This window comes from Cornus florida, unplaced genomic scaffold, assembly GCF_030987335.1.
Source record: "Cornus florida cultivar Cherokee Brave unplaced genomic scaffold, ASM3098733v1 CherokeeBrave_3.0.0_Hap2_Chr04, whole genome shotgun sequence".
NCBI lineage: Eukaryota > Viridiplantae > Streptophyta > Magnoliopsida > Cornales > Cornaceae > Cornus > Cornus florida.
In genome coordinates, this window is record NW_026775574.1 from 103,420,079 (window position 1) to 103,440,569 (window position 20,491).

The 20,491-nt window shown below is 34.7% G+C and overlaps 1 protein-coding gene across 1 annotated transcript; it reads right to left on the minus strand.

Moving 5' to 3' along the window:
• Window positions 1-1,309: 1,309 nt before the first annotated feature.
• Window positions 1,310-18,025, minus strand: LOC132304371 (tocopherol cyclase, chloroplastic). The gene is made up of 10 exons (XM_059802024.1): window positions 17,519-18,025; window positions 16,088-16,332; window positions 15,090-15,169; window positions 13,788-13,864; window positions 12,798-12,967; window positions 9,371-9,468; window positions 8,435-8,542; window positions 6,882-6,998; window positions 6,510-6,659; window positions 1,310-1,851 (listed from the first exon to the last, which is right to left on the minus strand). Exons 1-10 carry the CDS (start codon window positions 17,902-17,904, stop codon window positions 1,675-1,677), a joined length of 1,608 nt encoding a protein of 535 aa, XP_059658007.1. The 5' UTR covers window positions 17,905-18,025; the 3' UTR covers window positions 1,310-1,674.
• Window positions 18,026-20,491: the final 2,466 nt, after the last annotated feature.

A 20,491-nucleotide genomic window follows, 5' to 3' on the forward strand; every position in this document is an offset into this window, starting at 1 on the left:
TTATCATCCAAACACACTTAAATCAAGCTTTTCAGTTTTTCTGTCCACACACACTTAAATCCAGTTTTATCTTTTTTCAAGTGCCAAACGAGAGAAATCATCTATCCTGGGAATTTTTCAATGCATGTTACTTTGTAGTATTCGTGAGACTAAAATGTTTAGATTAATGATTTTTTAGTCTGTTTGTTTAGATGTAAAATATATTTTTAAATTTTTTATTTTTATTTTTTAAAGTTTGGTTGTCAAAAATTTAAATAAAATATATACTATATTTTATTATAATCTAAGAATAATAACTTACACGTCAATTTTTAAAAAGTTATTTTACACTCACAAGTTCACAACTCAATAGGTTCGATCTCCAGCTCAATTTAAATTTTTGCCAAACACCAGAAAATAAAAATAATATATATATATATTATATTTGAAAAGAATGTCAAAACAAACATTGTCTTAATATTTAAGCTTAATCGGCTTTCAGATAGTTCAACCAAAAAAACGTGAAGGATTCAAAACTCCCAAAGAATAGTACAAATTAGAGTTAAGTATCTGAAATTGACTCTATCAACCATTTAGCAAGTTCTGTCTTGAGGCAAGTGTAATAGAAATTGCAATGAGCCTTTGTAAACCTCGTTTAGACACGCGAGTTGTAAACCGTCTGATACAATACAACACAACATCTGATCTATAATGGGCTGTCGGATTCTACCATTATTGATCGATAAGATTGTGGTCCTAACGAAAAGATATTGTGGTCCTTTTCACCGGCAAAGTATGGATTTTCACAGCTTAAAAACCACAAAATTTGTGGTCCTTGGAAAAATATGAATTTTCAAAGCTTCACACACAGAAAAGTTGAAAGACAAAACAAGCAGGTGCTCGGGATGTACTGTTGGCATATTTTTCTAGAGAAATGTTTGTAGAAAGTAGAAATTGTAGGCATTGGAGATATGAAAAGCCGACAAGTATGACCCATCTAAGGGGTGACAAATCCGGTCAAAATTTGAATAATACAATTATAAAAAAGCCTAAATACAATAGCCATTTTGATACAATAGAAATGTCCACTGTAATTGGATTAAACAAGTTAGAAGTTAATCGGGTTGACCTGACCCAATTAATTAAATAGATTAATCAAATTAAACGAGTTGAACTCTAAAACACGAACACAATTAAGATAAAATTAATCCAAACATGCTAACTCCGTATTATCTTCAAGTCGTGTTCGTTAACACGCTACACACAACATTGTTCTTCACTGTGACCAAAATAAATGACTTGTTCCTCACATTGCAAGCGTAAACAGCCCTTAAAGGAAAAGACACTTGATCAAACATCAGAAGAGCACAATAGCATTACAAGTGGTTATAACTGACTCAAGGTCATACACTTTGCTGAATTACATTGTAACTGAGTCAGAGTTTGCCATTACACATAAAATTGTGTTAGCATTCTTATGAAGAAAAAAAAAAGAAAGACAAATTCTAACACAAAGTGCATGACCATCACAATTTCCCACCCAGGTAAGTTTCTCAACACAGACGTTGCTTATCTACGATGAATTTACAAAGTAAATACATTATTCGCATTGTCACAGCCAAGACGTTTGACCATTTATGCAAGTGCTTCTACTGTAAGCGTGTCTATATATCTATGTATATAATGACCATATGACTATAAACCAGGGGGTTTGAGTAGTGGAACGAAATCGAAGATCCCCTCCACATCAACTGGAACCTCAAGGGCATGGCGAAGGATTTCTGGTGCCGATGTTTTGCCCTTCCAGGTGTTAAACCAAGGTCCTCCACCAACTTCTACTGCTGCCATGTCGCTTCTAACATCCAAAATAATCTGCAAATTAAAACGATGAAAGTGTTAAATATCTATAAATGAAATAAAAGTTTAAGATCTGTATATATACAACTTAAAAATATATAGGCAAACTGGTGCTAGAATTGTTGGAAGGCTCAAGCTGGTGAAAACAAGAGCTACAAATTAACAACGATGAAAGTGTTAAACGTCCATAAAATATAAATACATTTAAGATCCGATATGCAACTTCAAAATATAAAGGCAAACTGGAGCTAGAATTCTTGAAAGGCTCGTGCTGATTAAAACAAACAAGAAAAGATGTACAGGCAAAACAATTTCCCCACAAATAATAGATAAATTTGTATACTTCAAACCACGCCGTCACCCTGTGGATTATCTAAAGTAATGCCAACTTTGTCAAATAAATAAACACCCAAAAGCTGAATTTGTTTTTCTTCAATCGAACATATCTCACGCAATACCATGTAAATTTCCCTTTAGTTAATGAAATCCAATGATATGAGATAGACTGCTTTAATCAGCGAGACTAGAGTGCAAGTCAAGAAAGACCAATATTCATCTCAATAGACTAAATAATTAAAGAAAAAAAGAACATAGCTTCCGCGTGAATAAGAGGGAGGAAGAAGAATATAGAAGAAGACGTAACCAAAAGGAGTAGGATAAACAAGAGCTATACTCTATAATGCTGTCAAATATCATATATAATTCAAAAGTTATCATTTCATAAATCAGCCATGTATATGCTACTTCATTTTCTTCTACAAATTCAAACCCCAACACAAAGCACAAAGATGTCAACAAGACAATATTAAATTAAACACAACTTTTTCCTTCTTTTTTATTTGTTTATTTATTATTATTATTATTATTATTATTTTACCTTGACAAGAAACTCTCATACCCACTTTTGCCCCTATGGGAACTTGAACCCTCAACCTTCTACTTTGTAATGTGAGGAAGTATCACTAGACTACAGCCCTGTTAAATTAAACACAACTTGCTCAACACAAAATACTAGACAACATAAATATAGGTAGTTCCATTTCAAGCCAATTTTCAAGATAACTTTTGGTCTTCCACTAAGCTACCTTGACAACCACATAAGCTTGACAAGGCTGTTATGTTGGCACGACATCACTTCCACAAATGGTAAATACCAAAATTGCACTCTGTAAGTGGTTCAACACAATCTTTGAACATTGATACCAAACCATTTGCTTGTTTCAGATTACTGGGATGCAATAATATCTTGTTATCATTTAGATATGCTGAAAAATTAATTCCAAGGTCAATGAAAAAGTAGATGCACACTCGGGGAGGGAAAAAAAAAAAAAAAAAAAAGTAAATGCACCAGAAATTGCAATAGATTCTCCATCCGGCTCCATTTGGCCTCTGGCTGTATCGACATAAAGGAAAATTTAGGGAAAATTAAAAGGAAAAGTAATTTCTTTAATGTTTTCTTCTTACAACCAAAAATAAATAAAGAAACAAAAAAAATTCTCAAAAAAAATTTAAATATAGGAAAATAAATAAAAAGAAAATGTCATGTAAAGTTAAAATCCTCTTCTATATTCCCCGTATTTTCTCTTTAAATATGCTGCCAAGGTAATGAATCAAGAGAATATGATTTCCTTTACATTGCCTTTTCCTTTCACTCAAAATATTTGCAAACAAATGGAGATTTAGTAATTTAATGGTCAAACAAAGCGGAATCTGTGAGAAGCTATCAATGAGAACTGAGAAACGGTTAGATAGATGGGAGCTAGAAATGTCAGCGAACTAGTGGAGCATTGATTTCAATACTTTTTAACAATGGGAAGAGAGAGAGAGAGGGGCAAACGTGAAAAGAAAAATGTGAAAATATTCGCCATGAAGCAGAGAAATCCAACTTCCTGTACATTACACCTTTTTATGTTTCTTTATCAGTATTATTTCAGGTAAATTACACTTGCCACCCCTGAGGTTTGTCAATATTACAGAGACCTCCCCTCTTGTTTTCATAATAACACTGACCTCCCTTGACATTTACACTTTTGTAACAGATTTCCCCTTGTCCTAAAGGTATCTGACAGTGATGGATTTTGCTGAGATCATCACTTAAAAATTATAAAAATCCAATTCCTTGTTATATCTGCAAATACGTTTTTCCTAATTGTCTAATGTGAAATAACCAATGAAGCATGGATACGTGAGTTGCTCCCAACGTACCCGTGTCGGACACACGTGTGGACACGTGTCCGACACGTCAAAAAGGTATCCTGGAATATTTTTTAAATAATAGAGAATTGACACTTCAGGGATACGCTGGCGACACTTCGGGGATACACTGGCGACATGGTTGGGGACACGGCTCCAGAAATATTATATATACACACACACACACATAGAAAACAGAGAGAAGAGAGAACATGATATATATTCATTTTCTATTATAATATAGAAAGGAAAAGGTTCGTTATAGATCTGTTCTCCTTCCGGAAGAGAGAATATGTGGAGGAGTTGAGGGAGGAGGACGGCAGAAAGAGAGACTGATCGACATTTGTGAATGAAGAGAGTGAGGAAGAAAGAGGCGTGTTCGATCAGATCCATTGAATAGAATCTTCCTGATTTGGGAATATGACCTTTTCCTTGATGGGACTTAGCTTGTTGCTTTGTATCGTTTGGGCTTTTGCCTTGTGACTGGGCTATTTTTGTGGGCCTTATACAGTTTCTAATGTTAATATACATTTTACCCTTTTATCTCTTAAAAAGAAATCCAAATGGGTTATGTATAGAGAGGAAATTGAGAAAAAAAAATTAATTTTTTTATGTATATAATAAAATTATAAAATAAGAAATCCAAATGGGTTTTGTAGAGAGAAGAAATTGAGGAAAAATTATTATTATTATTATTATTGTGTATATAATAAAATTAAAACTTTATTTTATTGCCGTATTCTTGCCATGTCCGTGTCCTATTTTTTTGAGATTTGGCGTATCGCCGTGTCCGTGTCCATATCGTGTCCGTGTTCGCATCCGTGTCGTATCGTGTCCGTGTCCGCGTCCGCGTCCATGCTTCCTATTTGATTTGATAAAATATACATTTATATTTATAGTAGTAATAAATATGAATATTTGTAGATTGTGTACATATATTTATGTATGTAATCTAAGAACAGAGATGTGGAGGTGGACCAGCAGCACCTATCGGAGGAGGTGAGGCCAACAGCCAGAGGAGGCGGAGGAGTGAAGCAACAGCGAAACAGGAACAGGCAGTAGCCAGCTGGTTTTGACACCAGAAGCTTAAGCTCAAAATCACGTCTTCACCTTAGGAGAGAAATTTTGGAAAAACAAATCAAATTTATTGAAATGAATCAAACCAAGAACAAGTTTGTTACTTCAACTTCACCTTGTGAGAAGAACCCAACCATTTTTCCATCTTAAAACCAGTCTCAAGCCTCAATTGTGAGTGATTATCCATGGCAGAAAACACAAACGATCTACATTAAAATCCAAGGAATGAAGCGGGTATCATTCAATTACTTTGTGTTTCTAGGGGTTTTAGTTGCTTTGTTGTATTGCCTTTTGGGATGTCGGTAAGATTTACAGGTGGGCCTTGAATGAGGGTCTTCATTGGTTTCTTGAATTCCTTAACTCACAAAAATCTCTTTCCCTCTCAGAGTAAAATAGGTTGTCCATAATTATTTCAATTAGACCCATTTGGATTCTGACCAAATGGATGACCAACTAAGAGATACATATATAATGCAACCAATTCTCAGATTGCATGACTGAACATGCTTCCAACCTAACGCCTCTAATATTATGCAAAAGAATTTCTATCCTCTCTCTCAATTGTTTCAGTGGCTAATTGTTGTTGGCAGCAACAGTTTTTTAGGATTATTGAAGGGTTCCCCCCCCCCCCCCCCCCCCCCCCCCGCCCGCGGGACAGAGACGTCGGAGACTTATCAAGACAAAGTTAATTTAGTCTTCAATTCCTTTCAATTTTTATTTTTTCCGTTATTTTTTTACATCCTTTGAACCACAAAAAAGAGTCCGTCATTGGAGGATGACAAACATGTGAGAGGTCTCGCCTTCTCCGGCGACAACAGAGTAATGTTAGAGATATCCACGTCTCTCTCATGTGTGGAATAGATTTAGGTTACTTTTTGTCTTTTTATAGAAGCTTATTTAATGTGTTTCTAGTCATGGGCAAAAGAGTAATTTTACTTTTATTCTCAACAGTGTTAGATGCATGTTACCGACAGGGAAGGTCAGTATTATTATGAAAACAAGAGGGAGGTCTCTGTATTATTGACAAACCTCGGGGGAGGTAAGTGTAATTTACCCAATTATTTATGAATACAGGACCCTTGGAACAGCTAAGTTCTCATAAAAGAGTTCATAGGGGTGCACAACCACAGGTGGTCAACTTAATAATATGCGGCACATGCCAATCCTAAATTTCAGAAACTGTGACACATTTTAAAATAATCTTAGTTTATGCTATTTGAAGGCATGATGGCTGACAAATTCAAGTTGTAGAGTAATAATGAACTTGAAAAGCCTAGTCAATCTAGTAATAGAAGTAAATCCACAAGGAAATCCATAGAACTTAATAGTTTGGACAAAAACAGGCTGGCATTTCTTGGCCTTAAATTAATCAGTAATGCAAAGAATAAGAAAAAGAAATGCACCTTCCCTTTGCTGCCATCATTTCTCCTTTCCCACAGTTGCAGTTTTAACTCACCAAAACAAGTGTCTTTACAAGCTGGAGCAAGGCCAGCTTCTGATGTGGGAGCACGCAATGTGGTACCTGGATCCTTAGTTTTTGCTTCTAATTCCACCTGCAGAGAAGTAACAAATCCCATCCGTTACTAACCACTCATCAAACAATATTTAGATTAGGTTTCCTTAAAATTGCATAAGATCAACTTAAACTTCCTGCTTTTGAAATATCAAGCATTACTTGTTCTGACGATGGAAACCTGACCACACTATTGGGAGTTTGCTTCTGAAGTTAGTTTTGTGACATAAGAACACAAAATAAATAAACAATACCCGATTACCTTATGTGTTTCATTCTCTGCAGATATGTACCAGTAACCCCATTGAGCAATTTCCCAATGAACAACTCCATTCCAAGGCACAAATTCATAGAAAATTCCATCATAGTGAACTCCAATCTGCATGAATATATCACGACATAACATGAACATCACTAATATATATATATATAGCCGTTCCTGCTAGGGAAGGCCAAAAAACTGTCTCATTATTCACCCAAAAAAGTTGAAAGATATATAAACACTTTAGAATGAAGGGCTAATAATCTAATGAGCGGGAAATTAGACCCATGTCCACATTTTTAATTTCATACATACTGTTTTGCTGTTATGGATCCAGAAAATGATTTGAGAGGGGGCGGCCACCTTGAACAATAATAAGCGGGAATTTTTTTTTTCAAACTACCACAATAAAACAAAAGAACTTTAACTTGATAGATATTTTCATCTCAAATCACTCATACTTCCATTTTCATTATTTTTCGGTAAATACTCCACCTTCAGTTATTATCAAGCTAACATATTAAAAGCAATTCAAATTAAAGGCATTCTAACAAGAACCATGTATTCTCAAAAAATTTCTAATTTATAAAGAAAAGTATAAATTGGGAACTAACAAGTTTAATATAATTAATCTTAGAATTTTTTACTAGACCAAGATGGTAACTAAAGACAATTTTAGAAATTTGTGATCAACCCATATCCAAGAAACCCCACATATTGTGAAGTTTAAAGAGAGATAGAGGGGATGACTATAGTAGGTTTTGGGGCATGTTTAAGGGATGTTAAAATTTAGTGGGGGCATCTAAAAGGGGTGTTGTTAATGGCTCTGTGCCTGCTGTTTTGCATGGAAATCAACTGGTGCCTGCTGTTTTGCATGGAACATATTACCCCTACTTGGTGAATAAGGAACTTCAAAGTAATTATTCTTGAACCAGAATTTATTATAGATAAAGATGTGTGAAAAAATTAGAGAAAATCTATTTATTTCTACAAAAAAAAAAAAAAAAAATGCATGGGATAAAAAAGATTAACCCTTGTGGTTTCTTAAATATTAGAGTACAACCAAATAAAACTTGTAGCAATCTGATTACATTTTGGAAGAAATCATACCATCAGTCTTAAATTACTGCTGAACTTTCGATACAAAATCCGTTATTCTAACTGCTTGGGGGTGGTAAAAGTGCAGTTCAACCATTACTCCAATACGAAAATAAAATTCAAAAAAAAAAAAAAATGAAACAAAAGTAATGTATCAAAGCTCAAATTTCACACCTTGATAATACATTTCATAAAAAAAAGAAGGAAAAAAAAAAAAAAAAAAAAACCTCTAAGAAAACTTCTTTGCTAAGCAGAGGTACATAGAAGGGACTACAGCAGAAGACGTTCTTGTAATTATATTCTGTTCTGTTCTCTTTTTTCTCCACGTTCATACATATGGTATCCTTTTTTTTTTCCCTCTCATCGAAGAATATTCCAGTCATAACAGACAAAAAAGCTTAAGCAGAAGTAAGGTAAAAAGGCAACATTTGTACAGAACCCCAATAGAAAAGTACCAGTGCAGCATTTTCAAAAGTCTCAGTTAGTCCAGGCAGTTGCCTCAATCCTCCACCTGCGGTCAAAGCAACTTCTCCACTTGCACCTTCAAAGACATTACATTGGACCTGTAGAAAACATCAGCCTTTAAAAATGTAAGTAATTTGCAACCATACAAGGTGAGCATTACATCTACCATGATATCACTGTGATTGCACGATGGGAAATGCTTCATCCAATTAAGGACTACAAGAAATTTTTTTAAAATATATAAAACATTATTTTCAGCTGTAGCTACCAGAAAGTGGTCCATAGCCAAAATGGGAATCTGTATCTTCAAATTTTTTGCATCTAGCGAACGATTTCTCTTCATTTTTCTCATTTTAATCAATAATTAAACTCTTGAAGATTGAGGGAAAGAAAACAGTACATTCAGTTTCTAGATTCTTTAGGATTGTGTTAATACAAAGATAAAATTAGAAATGAGCAAATTCACAAAACGGTTAAAGTGGCACCAACTGGAGATAAATGAGAAAAAATTGGCTAAGAAGGTGTCATCATGCGCAGCAAAAACCAATAACTGTATTGGTGAAGAAGAGTAACGTGGTCCATATTAAGGTTCATGCTAGGGGAATGGGAACACACCGAAACTAACATGGCTTGATTTAGTGAGGAAAAAAATTAAATCAAGTTTTGGACCTAGATAGAGAGGAACGGCAAAACAGGATTCATGCAGTTGACTCCAAAGAATTGGGAAAAAGGCTTTGTCGAGTTGAGTATTTCTTATGGCGTCAGAACAAAAACAAAAACCTAAGCCAAAAGTCTTTTAAGGTCATCTTTGGGAAGTAACACACTTTTATTTATGTTATTTTTTCTTCACTAAGTACTTGATATAACCAAAGTAAGCATATTATCTTATACTATAGCAAGATGCTGAGGAAGGGCAAAAACTTTACCCAAAACCATTTTCTTGGGAAGCCTCCACCCCAATTCTTTTCAGAATAAGAAGGGGCATCTTGGAACTCAAACCTTTCACCATCCCACTCTATCCAACCTGGAAAAAAAAATCAAAGCCTGAGAATATGGTCCAGAATTATACACAATCTAAAGAAAAGAAATATCTTAAATGTCAACAAATGGAATTACAAGTAAGATGTAAATGATAAATCCAAAAGAAATTGTCTTTACAGTATTTAGACAGTCATATGGAACCAATTTATTGGCGTAACATAGAGTTGATGGAACATTATTCTCAAAATAATGTCAGGCATAAGCAGTGACAAAAAGCAAGGCAATCAACAATGTTCCAGTAGACAGGACTTAAAGGGGTGTCCAAAGATTTAATGATTCAATACTAGATAAACACCCTAGCCTCTTTGTGTTAAAAATAAACATTCATAATTTACGCTTCTTTCATTGCAACAGATCCCACAAAGCACTAAGAGATTTGTTAATTGCAGTAACTGCTTTCTGGCAGCAAATAAGAATAGTAACAACAATGAGTGGACTTCATTCATGTGCAATAAACATATGGATACTTCAATTCCTATATTTTTAAACACATAGGATCCTATCAACCCAATCTCCAAGTTGTCTCCTGCATTGGTAAGATAAAGTAAATTCAAATGGATGAATAATGATAATGCAATCAGATGAATGTTTACAGCTGTTAGGTTGCTCTACATCATTTTGGTGGTATAACTAGGAAAAAAAAAAATACATCATTTTGGTGTCAGAAAATATTTTAGGATCTCTTTCATTCATTAAAGACCTTGGGATCATTAATCGGATCATTCACTGGATAGCTCATCAGTTTTGGTACAACCAATGAGTATATGCTTTCTATCATATTAATTTAATCCTTTACTTGATGAATGAATACAAAAATCACAGGATCACCAAGTGTTTTTATTTCATTGTAGTTCGATTATTTTGTTCATTTTGGTGACCCTGTGATTTTTGTATTCATTGGTCAAGTAAAAGGATTAAATTAATATGATGAGTTCAAAATATAGAAAGCATATACTCATCGATTATTTTGTTCATTTGCTAGTCTACCTTCAAATTACAAGTTCTCCAGCTAATTAAAATTGTTTCTAACTTTCTAATAGGACTCCATAATCCAGGTGATGAGCAAAATTTACTCTGCAGTAGCAGGTAGACAATCACACGAAACAAAACAAAATCACATTCTCGCCACTATTTAGTCCTTTACTCTCTGATCATTCCTATGTAAGGAATTGCTGCGAATTTCAATTATTCGTATTTGAAGTATGCACACATTCTGCAGTTGCTTCCAGTGTTGCACCTTAATCCTACAGCTTTCAGCCTAGAGCTTCCGTGGCTGAGAATGAAAATTTCTAGGATTTTGGCAGCAACTGTGGTGTTAGAATATTGAGTCATGTGTTGGTGATCCAACACAAAACTAAGATTGTAGCTGAACAAAATGTCTGACTCTGTACATCTACAACTGAGAGGGACAGAGCTCAGTGGGAGAAGCTGCCCCCACTTTATTTTAATACTTGAACCTTCAACCACTTTATGAGAGGTTGAGAAGATACCTCTTAAGTGAATGTTTGGTGGTAAAATGCCCTCTCAAGATTCTGAAAACCTCTTTGTTCTTTATAGTATTTGGTGTGTATATATATAGAGAGAGAGAGAGTGAGTCAGCCACTGACCTCTCTTTGACTCCGTCTCAATCTCTTGCTATGGAGAAGAGTTCTAGAAACCCTCTTCTAATTGGTTTCTTGACCCTAAGTCCATTCACACCAGAGAACTAATTCCTTTTTTTCACGTAATCTTGTTCTTTTCAACAAATAACAATTTGATTTTGGAAGAAAGAGAAAAACAATGTGATTAGAATATTGCGAACAACAATAGATTGACAGTTCTGTGAAATGGTTATTCAAAAGCATAATAAATTGAATATGAGGACGAACCTTGACGCAACAGTTAGGTTGCTCCATTGGGACCTGAGGGTCACAGGTTCGAAACAAGGAAACAACCTCTCCACATGCATAGGTAAGGCAGCATACATCTAACCCTCCCCAGACCCCACATGGGAGCCTCATGCATTGGGTTTGCCCTTTAAAAATAAATTGAATGTCTTAAGTCACCCAACTGGAGTAAATTGCTAGCTCCATCGCATACAACTCAAGATGATGAAGATGGAGCAACAACGAAGATCATGTGCCAGATTCAACAAGCTAAATCACAGGTCAGAAAAATGTAAGATGAAACCTTAGCAGATATTAGATTCTAGGTTGGTTCAACTTACTAGATAGTTGGACCACCTATGACCAAGGATTGAGTATTAAAAGGACTTAAAATAAGATAATCAAAATTTGAGAAGCTGTGGCTTAAGATTTTGAGGAAAAGCAGTGAAGGCCGATCGATGTTGTTGATCACTTGATTGAATCTAGCAATGTATCAGACCTAAGGACCAAGATTGATTAATTGTGGTAAGGAAGGTTTTAGAAAAATAATGATTTTATAAATAAGTAATTCCATTCCCACATTTTGTTGAGGACTTCTATATTTGCTATAGAATACGTGGGTATAGTCAGTCTGAGCCTATATGCTTAAGAGAGATTTTTTAGAGAGACAAAATTATAAGCCTCTAATATTCAATTTAGGGTTTTATATAGCACGCCAACTGTTTTCTATGTGATTGAGAAACATCAGAGCATAGAGGAACCCAAACAATCAATCAGGTGCTTTGAAGACCAACGAGCAGTTAACAACCCAGGAGAGCATACTTTGCTGGAGACCAAGTTTGTTAATCGATAGCAAGAGTGTTCATTGGAGCAATGTTTGTGCAAGTCTAGGTCAGAGGTGACTAATAGATTCAAGTGGGTAGAGTCTGGTACCTAGGGATGTAACTTGTACACATTTCTCTATAGAGGATTATTCGGGCCTGGCCTGAAGGTCCCATGGTTTTCCCATTTTTATCTCACCCATTTACCCTTTTTACTGCTTTATATATTTGAATTCATTTGTGATAGTATTTAAGATATGTGAATAAGTAATATTAACCAAAACCAAAATTGATCAAAGTATAATTCAGAAAAACAGTTATTGGCAGTTGATATCTACAAGAGCTACTCCCCCCTTCCCTGCTTTTTCCAGGTCTAAAATTGAATCATGTGTACAGAGCCCACGGTGCCAGTCTAGCCCTTCAAGTGAAAACAACTATCAATTACTTGTTTAAATATTAAACCAACGGAATCCACTTGCATCATAGGTTTTAACATCAAATGATCAAAATACTCACAACTACCCAGATTCCACATAGCAAACTTGTATAATAGTGAAATTGATAGAACATGAAGCAGTTCAACTAAAAGTCAAAAATTTCCAACGAAGAAAGAAGTTAGCTAATGCCTGTTGAAAGTCCAGCAGCCATGCATATTTGCCAATGGGGTTCAAATACAGGAAATGCAGCAAGCCAGCCTGCTGTGGACTTCTGTTTAGACCCAACATTACCCCATCCATAGATGGGGCGGGTACTATACTCCCAACGTGCTGTCTTTACAATGTCCACATAATTTGTCCTGTCATTACAAGGCAAGGCATGTTGAACAGCAAAAAATAACTCACAAATAAAACATAGTTTAAAATTATATTTTGTAGCAGAATGGTATTGTAGGTCGGATTCTGGACCTACAGAATGGCTCACTTGGGACCTAAATAAAGAATTGATATACTGCAAAATTTCTTGTTTAAATAAAAGGGGCAAGGTCCTCCAAATCTTCTTGTTTAAATAGAAAGAGGCAAGGTCCTACCTCCAACGTTTGCATTCATTTCTAGATTTCCTAATAAAAAGAAAGCCCTTTAGGGACGCATAACTTCTGTTCTTTTTACTTCCATTTTTGAAAAATAAATGCATTTTGTGACCTCTCCCTCATGTCTTCTCTCCATTAGAATAATTCATAAGCAAGAAGAAAGCCCCAAGAGAAAACCTACCTGCCCACAATGAACCCCATTGTTACAAGGAGTAAGCCCTCTAACATAAAGATCAACACCCAGGACTCTCATCTGCCAAACAAGTCACCCTAGCATAATCTGGTCAAATCCAATAGCAGTTTACCTAAACAAAGGATATAATGGAAGCCTTAATGAACTCCATGGCCACAGAGCCAACACCAAAATCACAGGTCCCAACTAACACCCCATCGATGATAAACATTCCTACACCACAGGACAATGTCCATGCACCATCTGCAGCTATTTACTTACTGCTAATGAAAGACTGCTACGAATAAAAAGCTTATTAAGAGGTAGTTGTAGGAGAAAAGGAAATGGTTCAGAAACTCAACCTAAAAAATGCATGATGTGTAAACAATTGCAACAAGTAACTGAAGAAAGATTTACCTTCCATCATCACAGATGAAACCTTGATGCCAAAGTGGGGTAACTTGGAAGCCTTCCAACACTCTTTGGTTGAAATCCTATACAAAACACAAAATAGAGAGTGACAAGATAAAACTATTAGTTATAACGCAGTTAAACCTGTAAGAGGATATATAATCACCAAATTTGTATTTTTATAACCTTGGCAAACATTAACAACTTTGCAAAGAGAAGAACACAAGGGAGTGGAGAAAAGAGAAGAAAAGGAACTTCTGTCCACTAGAAAGGTCAAAAGGGCATTCGCAGTGTGGGAATATCCTACTTTTCAAGTTGCAAGACAACAATCATGCAAGTGTAAAAACAAAGGAAGATAACATCACCAAATAGATCGATGCAGATCTATTTTAATAACCAGCAACAGTTTGAAGTGAACATTGCAAAATTATCATACCATATGTGAAGCTATTATTCCAATATACCAGACACCATTAAAGTCAGAAGAATTACTACGCCAAATGAAATTATTGCTAGAAGTTACCAACACCTATGATAAGCAACCTCATTGTCTCCTTTTCATAAAATGAGACATTCTACATAACTACCTACAATTTTGTGAGAAATTTACAAATGCACATGCGGTAATTAGAAAAAGAAGTTTGGAGTCACAGAAGATTAGAAAATCAGAGATAAATTATGAACTTTATGGGATTAAAACATCTCAAATTTTCCAGGTTCCTTTTTGTGTTGCGAAAACAAAATCCTTTTAACATTCCTATAGAAATAAACTTCTTACCCTTCACCCCTATCGACGTCAATATTTCTACGCAGCTCATGTATCTAGGCTAGTTAACATTTTGACGTTAAAAATAATAATATCATCAAAATCCTTATGCATTCATGATGAATCAGATAAGTAAAAGCTAAAACCACTGTAAAACAAACATAACTTTCTTCCAATTATATATCCCTTGTAAAAAAAAATATCAAGGACTAATAAACAAGATCAATAAGAGGAACGATAACATAGCCCATCCAATGGAATTTCTAGAACATGAAAGATCAGATTATGTTTAAGCGTTAAAAGCTGGAAGCATTAACATTCGCGTATAAGAATTTTCTTTTTACATTTTCACTATATTATCAAAGGCCATATTTAATAATATGATCATAAAATACAGTAGTTTTATCATCATCATTGGAGTAAATTATGTACAAACCAAATTTACTACTGAAGAACAAAGGTCTAAAGAAATTGCCAGTAAATGATGAAATCAATTTGAAATTTGATAGCAAAAGAAGAGAGTATAATAAGAAAAAAGCAACCTGAGAAGGAACTTCCTTTTCTGGTGGCTGCATATTTTTTTGGGCTACAAAGGTATTCCCCAGCACCAGCTCATGTCTGTCTATAAAATGACAACTGATTAATGAATTATTTAAATACATAATAAATATTTAGTTCCCATAACAAGACCAGGATCATTTATGTTCCTATTACGAAAGGGCCCCAAAACATTCTAACTACATAATTTTTTATAACACATTATCTATAAGATTTAACAAAATTAGAGTTAAAAGGTAAAAAGATCCATATATAAGGGCATGTCCTCACTTTAGTAGCTTTGGCTAGCAGAGCACACACAAAAATATAATAATAATAATAAATAAATAAATTTTAAAAATTATTACTCCGTATAATATTTTCAGAAAACCGCCTTAATAAAATTACAGAAAACAGTTTTCCAGAGCAGCTAAATATACCCATATTGTTTTCATCGCTATTGTTTCCACTGATATTGTTTTCTGTTTTCTGCAATTGAGGGAGCAGAGAGACATTTATAAACACTGAGCTAAACAGGTCCAACATTTGTAGCATAAAAATAAAACAATAAGTCGAGGGGAGCAAGATAAGAAAGATCCTACATCAACAAAAGGTTAACTACATGGGCAACACTCAACTCAACAAGGTCTGTCCCCAACTACTTGGGATCGGCTCCATGAATCCCATTCATAGTCTCAATCCATCAACATGTTATAATATCTTTCCTTACTAACTCTATCCATGTTAATTTGGTTTTCCCCTTCCCCTAGCAATACCCTCACTGTGAACCATGTCATAATAAGGATTATTAAGATTTAAAAGCAGGTATGGCTCAAGTCAAGAAGTAAGCACAAACTGAAGATGCTAGATTGCATAAACAAAATATTATAACAAAGTCATCACCTAAAGTTGTGACTTTTGTTGACTACTAACCATATGAAGATCTAATGTCAGTTCCAAAAACAAAAATGACAACTTAATAGCTTAGAATGGGTAAACTCACTTCCCCAAAAGTTATGAGATTCTTCAGTGTATTGGCAAATATACTTGTCATCAGCACCAAGAATTTGAGCCCCAACTCCCGTAAATCGAGGCCCATGTTGTGCCTCCTCCAATCTCCCCAATTTCTTACGAAATGCAGGATTTTCTACAGAATACATAAAGCAGAAGCTTTGTTTTCTTTCTGGTATTGAGACCTTGAAGTACCAACCCTCAAAAAATTTCCTTGGACTCCCATCAAAGTGGTACCTGATTTAAGAAACAAATGATATAGAAGAGTATGAACCACAAGGGGTTTGATAAATTAACATGCAACACATTAAATTGATAAGCAAAATCCGCAAAAAAATCCCTTGGTGGTATAGTGTTTATTTATTATAAAAGCACAAATAACTGTACTTATTATAGCTCAACTATCACTGAAGGTCCACTGAACTGAACTTAACTGTATCATTTTTCCCTTTCTTCCTCCCTGGGAGATCAAAACAAAATAATAATAATAATACTCAAAAAAATCATTTTCTCCTCTTTCCCTTCATTTTCTCCATGACCAATAAGAGTAGGAAGGTGACATAAACTGAAAATAGAAAATAAATAAATAAAATAAGGAGTACGAGAGTTCCACCAAGAGATAAAAAGCAGGAAGAAAAATCAAAGAGAACATTTTCTCTTATTTCCTTGTTAATTTGGGCTCAGTTTGTTTCAACGAAAAATATTTTTTTTTCTTTTTCAGGTAAAATATTCTTTTATTTTTACTTTATTGGTATTTGGTAAAGGTGTATGTCGAGGTTGAGGTCGAGTCCATCAGACACTACATGTAAAATAACTTGCCGAAAATTGATGGATAATTTTTCGTTTTAAAATTTTAATATTTTTTTTCTTCGTACGGAGCCTTAAGAGCAATCAAACAGGGTATTATCCAGAAAAACTACCAAAATAACATTCTACATAATTTCTTTCGTTTAAGAGAGGAAGAATTGTTTGCCCAGAAGGTCAACGACAAAGAGGCCGATCAAAACTTACATGGGATAAAGTAATTAAAAACGATTTCAAAAAATTAAATATAAGAGTAGACAGTGTGTGACAGAAAAATGGAAAAAGGAAAATTTAGGTGACCGACCCAGCCATATGGGATAAAAGCAAGGATGGATAAAGGTAAGGACGATGAATTTCTTTCCTTTAACCAAATAAAGGATAAAATTAAAGGCTTTAGCATTTTCAATGTCAATGTTCAACCATGCATGCCAAATTCAACATCTTGCAAGTTATTCTTAAGGGCCAAAATTAAGTTAAATCAATATTACTCTCACAGAAATCACCACCATATAAACTTTTGTAAATTAAACAAACTTATACAATAATTAAACAATGACATTTAAAACCACAAAATTGAAACAATTACAATGAAAATTAGTAATATATAGCGTTTAATTACCCGCTATGAGGAGTTCGAAGAGGGCGATCCCTAGGCGTGGGCACATACACAGGTTTGACAGACTCCACAGTCGTCGTCTTGCTTTCTGGCTTTTCAACAGTCGGAGAGCCCAGAGGTTCGGCTTTCGTAGGTGAGCCCAGAGATTCGGCTTTCGACGCAGAGACTATGACGGAAACACGCCGACTCGTTCGAGACTTGAGCTTCAATGGACTCCGTAAAGTCCCAACCCCAATTCGATTGCAGGATTGAGCAACTTTAACACAATCAATTCGATTTTTAGGTCTAAAATCGAGAAAGGCCTGTCCAATACCAAGACGTGAAGAACGAAACTGAGATTCTTGTAAAATGCTGTTGCAACTAGAATACAGCTTCGATTCCATCGACATTCTTACAATATATATATTTGTTCTCTGTGTGTGTGTATATGTAGAGAGAGAAGAAAAAATGGAGGAAGAAGAGTGAGTGTGTGTATTGTGTGACTTGTGAGGCTTATATATGTGTGTTTGCTGTCTCTCTCTACTTAGAGAGAAGCAAAGAGAGTGCGTGGGAGGCTTCGAACAACAGGTGGGATGAGAGGTGGCGGGGAATTGCTGACAACAAGTGGCAACTTCCATGACAGATGGTGGGGTCCAGTAATGGACGGTTCTGATCGTCGTCGTCATCTGATAGGTCTATATAACGAACGGTACTGATGCGTAATGTAACTCTCTTTCATACATGTCTTTCACTGCGTATAAACAAAAATAATAGTAGTAATAAATTTATTTATTGATTTTATTAAATTCACAATAAGAAAACTATAAATAATGAGAAACAACCAAAAAAAAAAAAAAAAAACTCAAATTATATTCACTTTTATACTAATCAATGCAAGTCGGAAGTTTAATTCTCATTTATCAAAGGGCCTTTGGCCCAATGGTATAACCTCTCTGTAATACCCCGTATTTTTGGAATTGATTATTTAAATTAATGTTATAATGTGTAGGTTTATTCATCTTTTAATGTTAGATTATTAAATTAATTATTTGTGCGTGAAATGTTGATTATGTGCACTACGTATAATAATGCTAATTTTTTTTATATTTTAGTTATTTGTGTTTTATAATAATAGAAAGTAAGATTAATAAATAATAAAATAATATTTTAATGTGCCTAATATAATATGTTTAGTATGTGCTCTACATATTCTAATGTTAGTAGTTATATTGTATGGATATTGTTGTATTAAATTATAATATAATAATAATAATAATAAGATTTATAAAATAAGAATAATGATAATAATGATAATAAGATAATAATGTAATTATATTATTATTAATTAAATGTCATGATGAAAACAATGACATTTGGATTGGGATTTAATTCCTATATTAGACATTTGAGTTTTGGGTGGACTTAGGAGGCATGACCATTAAGCCTTATAGGTAGGAATGTGAGGAATGGGTGAGACTTAAATGTAAATTTAGATATTTGTATTATATATATTATATAAGTTAGTATATATATATTAGTTAACCAACTTACCCTGAAGGCAACTCACCTAAGTAGAAAAGAAAGAATTACAGTGAGCAATTATTGAAAAGTGAAAGGAAGAGAGAGAAAGAAGGGAGCCTGTACCGGTGTAGGCGATTTTACCCGACTACGCGCAACCGGCGGATTTATTTTAAATCCAGAAGGCAAGTTATTATCTACTTTTCCCCTTTGAATTAATAAATTAATTGTTTAGTTTATTTTTATGCATAGAGACCAGGTTAGGAGGTTAATAAATTATTAATTTTAGTTTATTAAATTAATGAAATTTTAATTATATAGGACGGTATATATTTATGTAATATCCTATAAAATTAATAATGGCTGAAAATAATTAAATAAGGCTTTAGGGATTTTTCTAGAATTTTCTAAATTTTTCCGGGGCTTTTCTGCAATTTCCGGCGAGACTCCGGCGAGTTTTCCGTCCACCGGATGTGGGGCAGATGACCGGAGTGATCCGGTGTGATGCGGCGTACTTTAGGGTAGCGTGCGCGCGCATCCTGGGCCTTAGATGAATCTGATTGATCCGGTGCATCGCGGTCCATGTTACCGCGGTACACCCGGATCATTGACCCTTGGATTAGGTGAGATGAGATGAAGTGATCCTGTGTAGCGCACCCACAGCAAGTCAATACAGCCAACCAACCAGGAGGTGCCACGTCTGCAAGAGACTTAAACGCGCGCGTGGCTGATGCCAGACGCGAGTGGAGGCGCGTGGGAGAGTGGGGAAGGTTGGGTTGCGCGTGGGGGAGCTTAGGGCAACGCGTGGGGGCGCGTGAGGGGCCCTGTCAGCTGCTGGAACTTACCAGAATACCCCTAGGGCCTGTTTTGTAAATTCCAGAACCTTAAACTTGGAGTTTTAGGGCCTGTGTTGGTAGTTATGGGTTTAACGGGCCACGAAATTATTATTTTATTCCCCGTTAATTATTCTTATGGCCGATTAATCTTTTCTAAGCATTTATTGGCTCGTTTACCGTACGGATATGAATGTGATTTATTTAACGACGTTATTAAATATAAATAGTGTTATTATTTTATTCAATAGTATCAAACATTACTGTTAAATTAAATAATGCCATGGTTTTAGTCATATAAATTATCCATGATATCTTATGGGATGTTTATACTGTTAAATGATATATAAACCATGATTATTATGCTGTGTGCATCTCAGGAAATAAATGGATGGTTTAATTATGTCACATTTATATTATATGGATGTGTTGCCATATAGAACCATGTGAGCTGGCTAATAAGTTTAGACTCATTTATACCTTATGCATTCGTTGTTATAGACAAATGTATGGCTGTCGGGTATGTGGTTTAATATTATTGGCATGTGTTGCCTAATTGATATACTTAGTATATTTATTCATATTATTGGCATGTGTTGCCTAATTAACATACTCAGTATATTTAGTATTATTATTGGCATGTATT

Bases quoted from the DNA above. Each gene is read 5' to 3' on its own strand.
- LOC132304371 (XM_059802024.1), bottom strand. From the start codon at position 17,904: ATGTCGATGGAATCGAAGCTGTATTCTAGTTGCAACAGCATTTTACAA. The intron at 9,469-12,797 runs GCATTAGCTAAC...TTTTTTTTCCAG, and splicing joins GGCTGCTGGACTTTCAACAG to GTTGGATAGAGTGGGATGGT. The intron at 1,852-6,509 runs GTGCATTTCTTT...TTTAATTTGCAG, and splicing joins ATGATGGCAGCAAAGGGAAG to ATTATTTTGGATGTTAGAAG.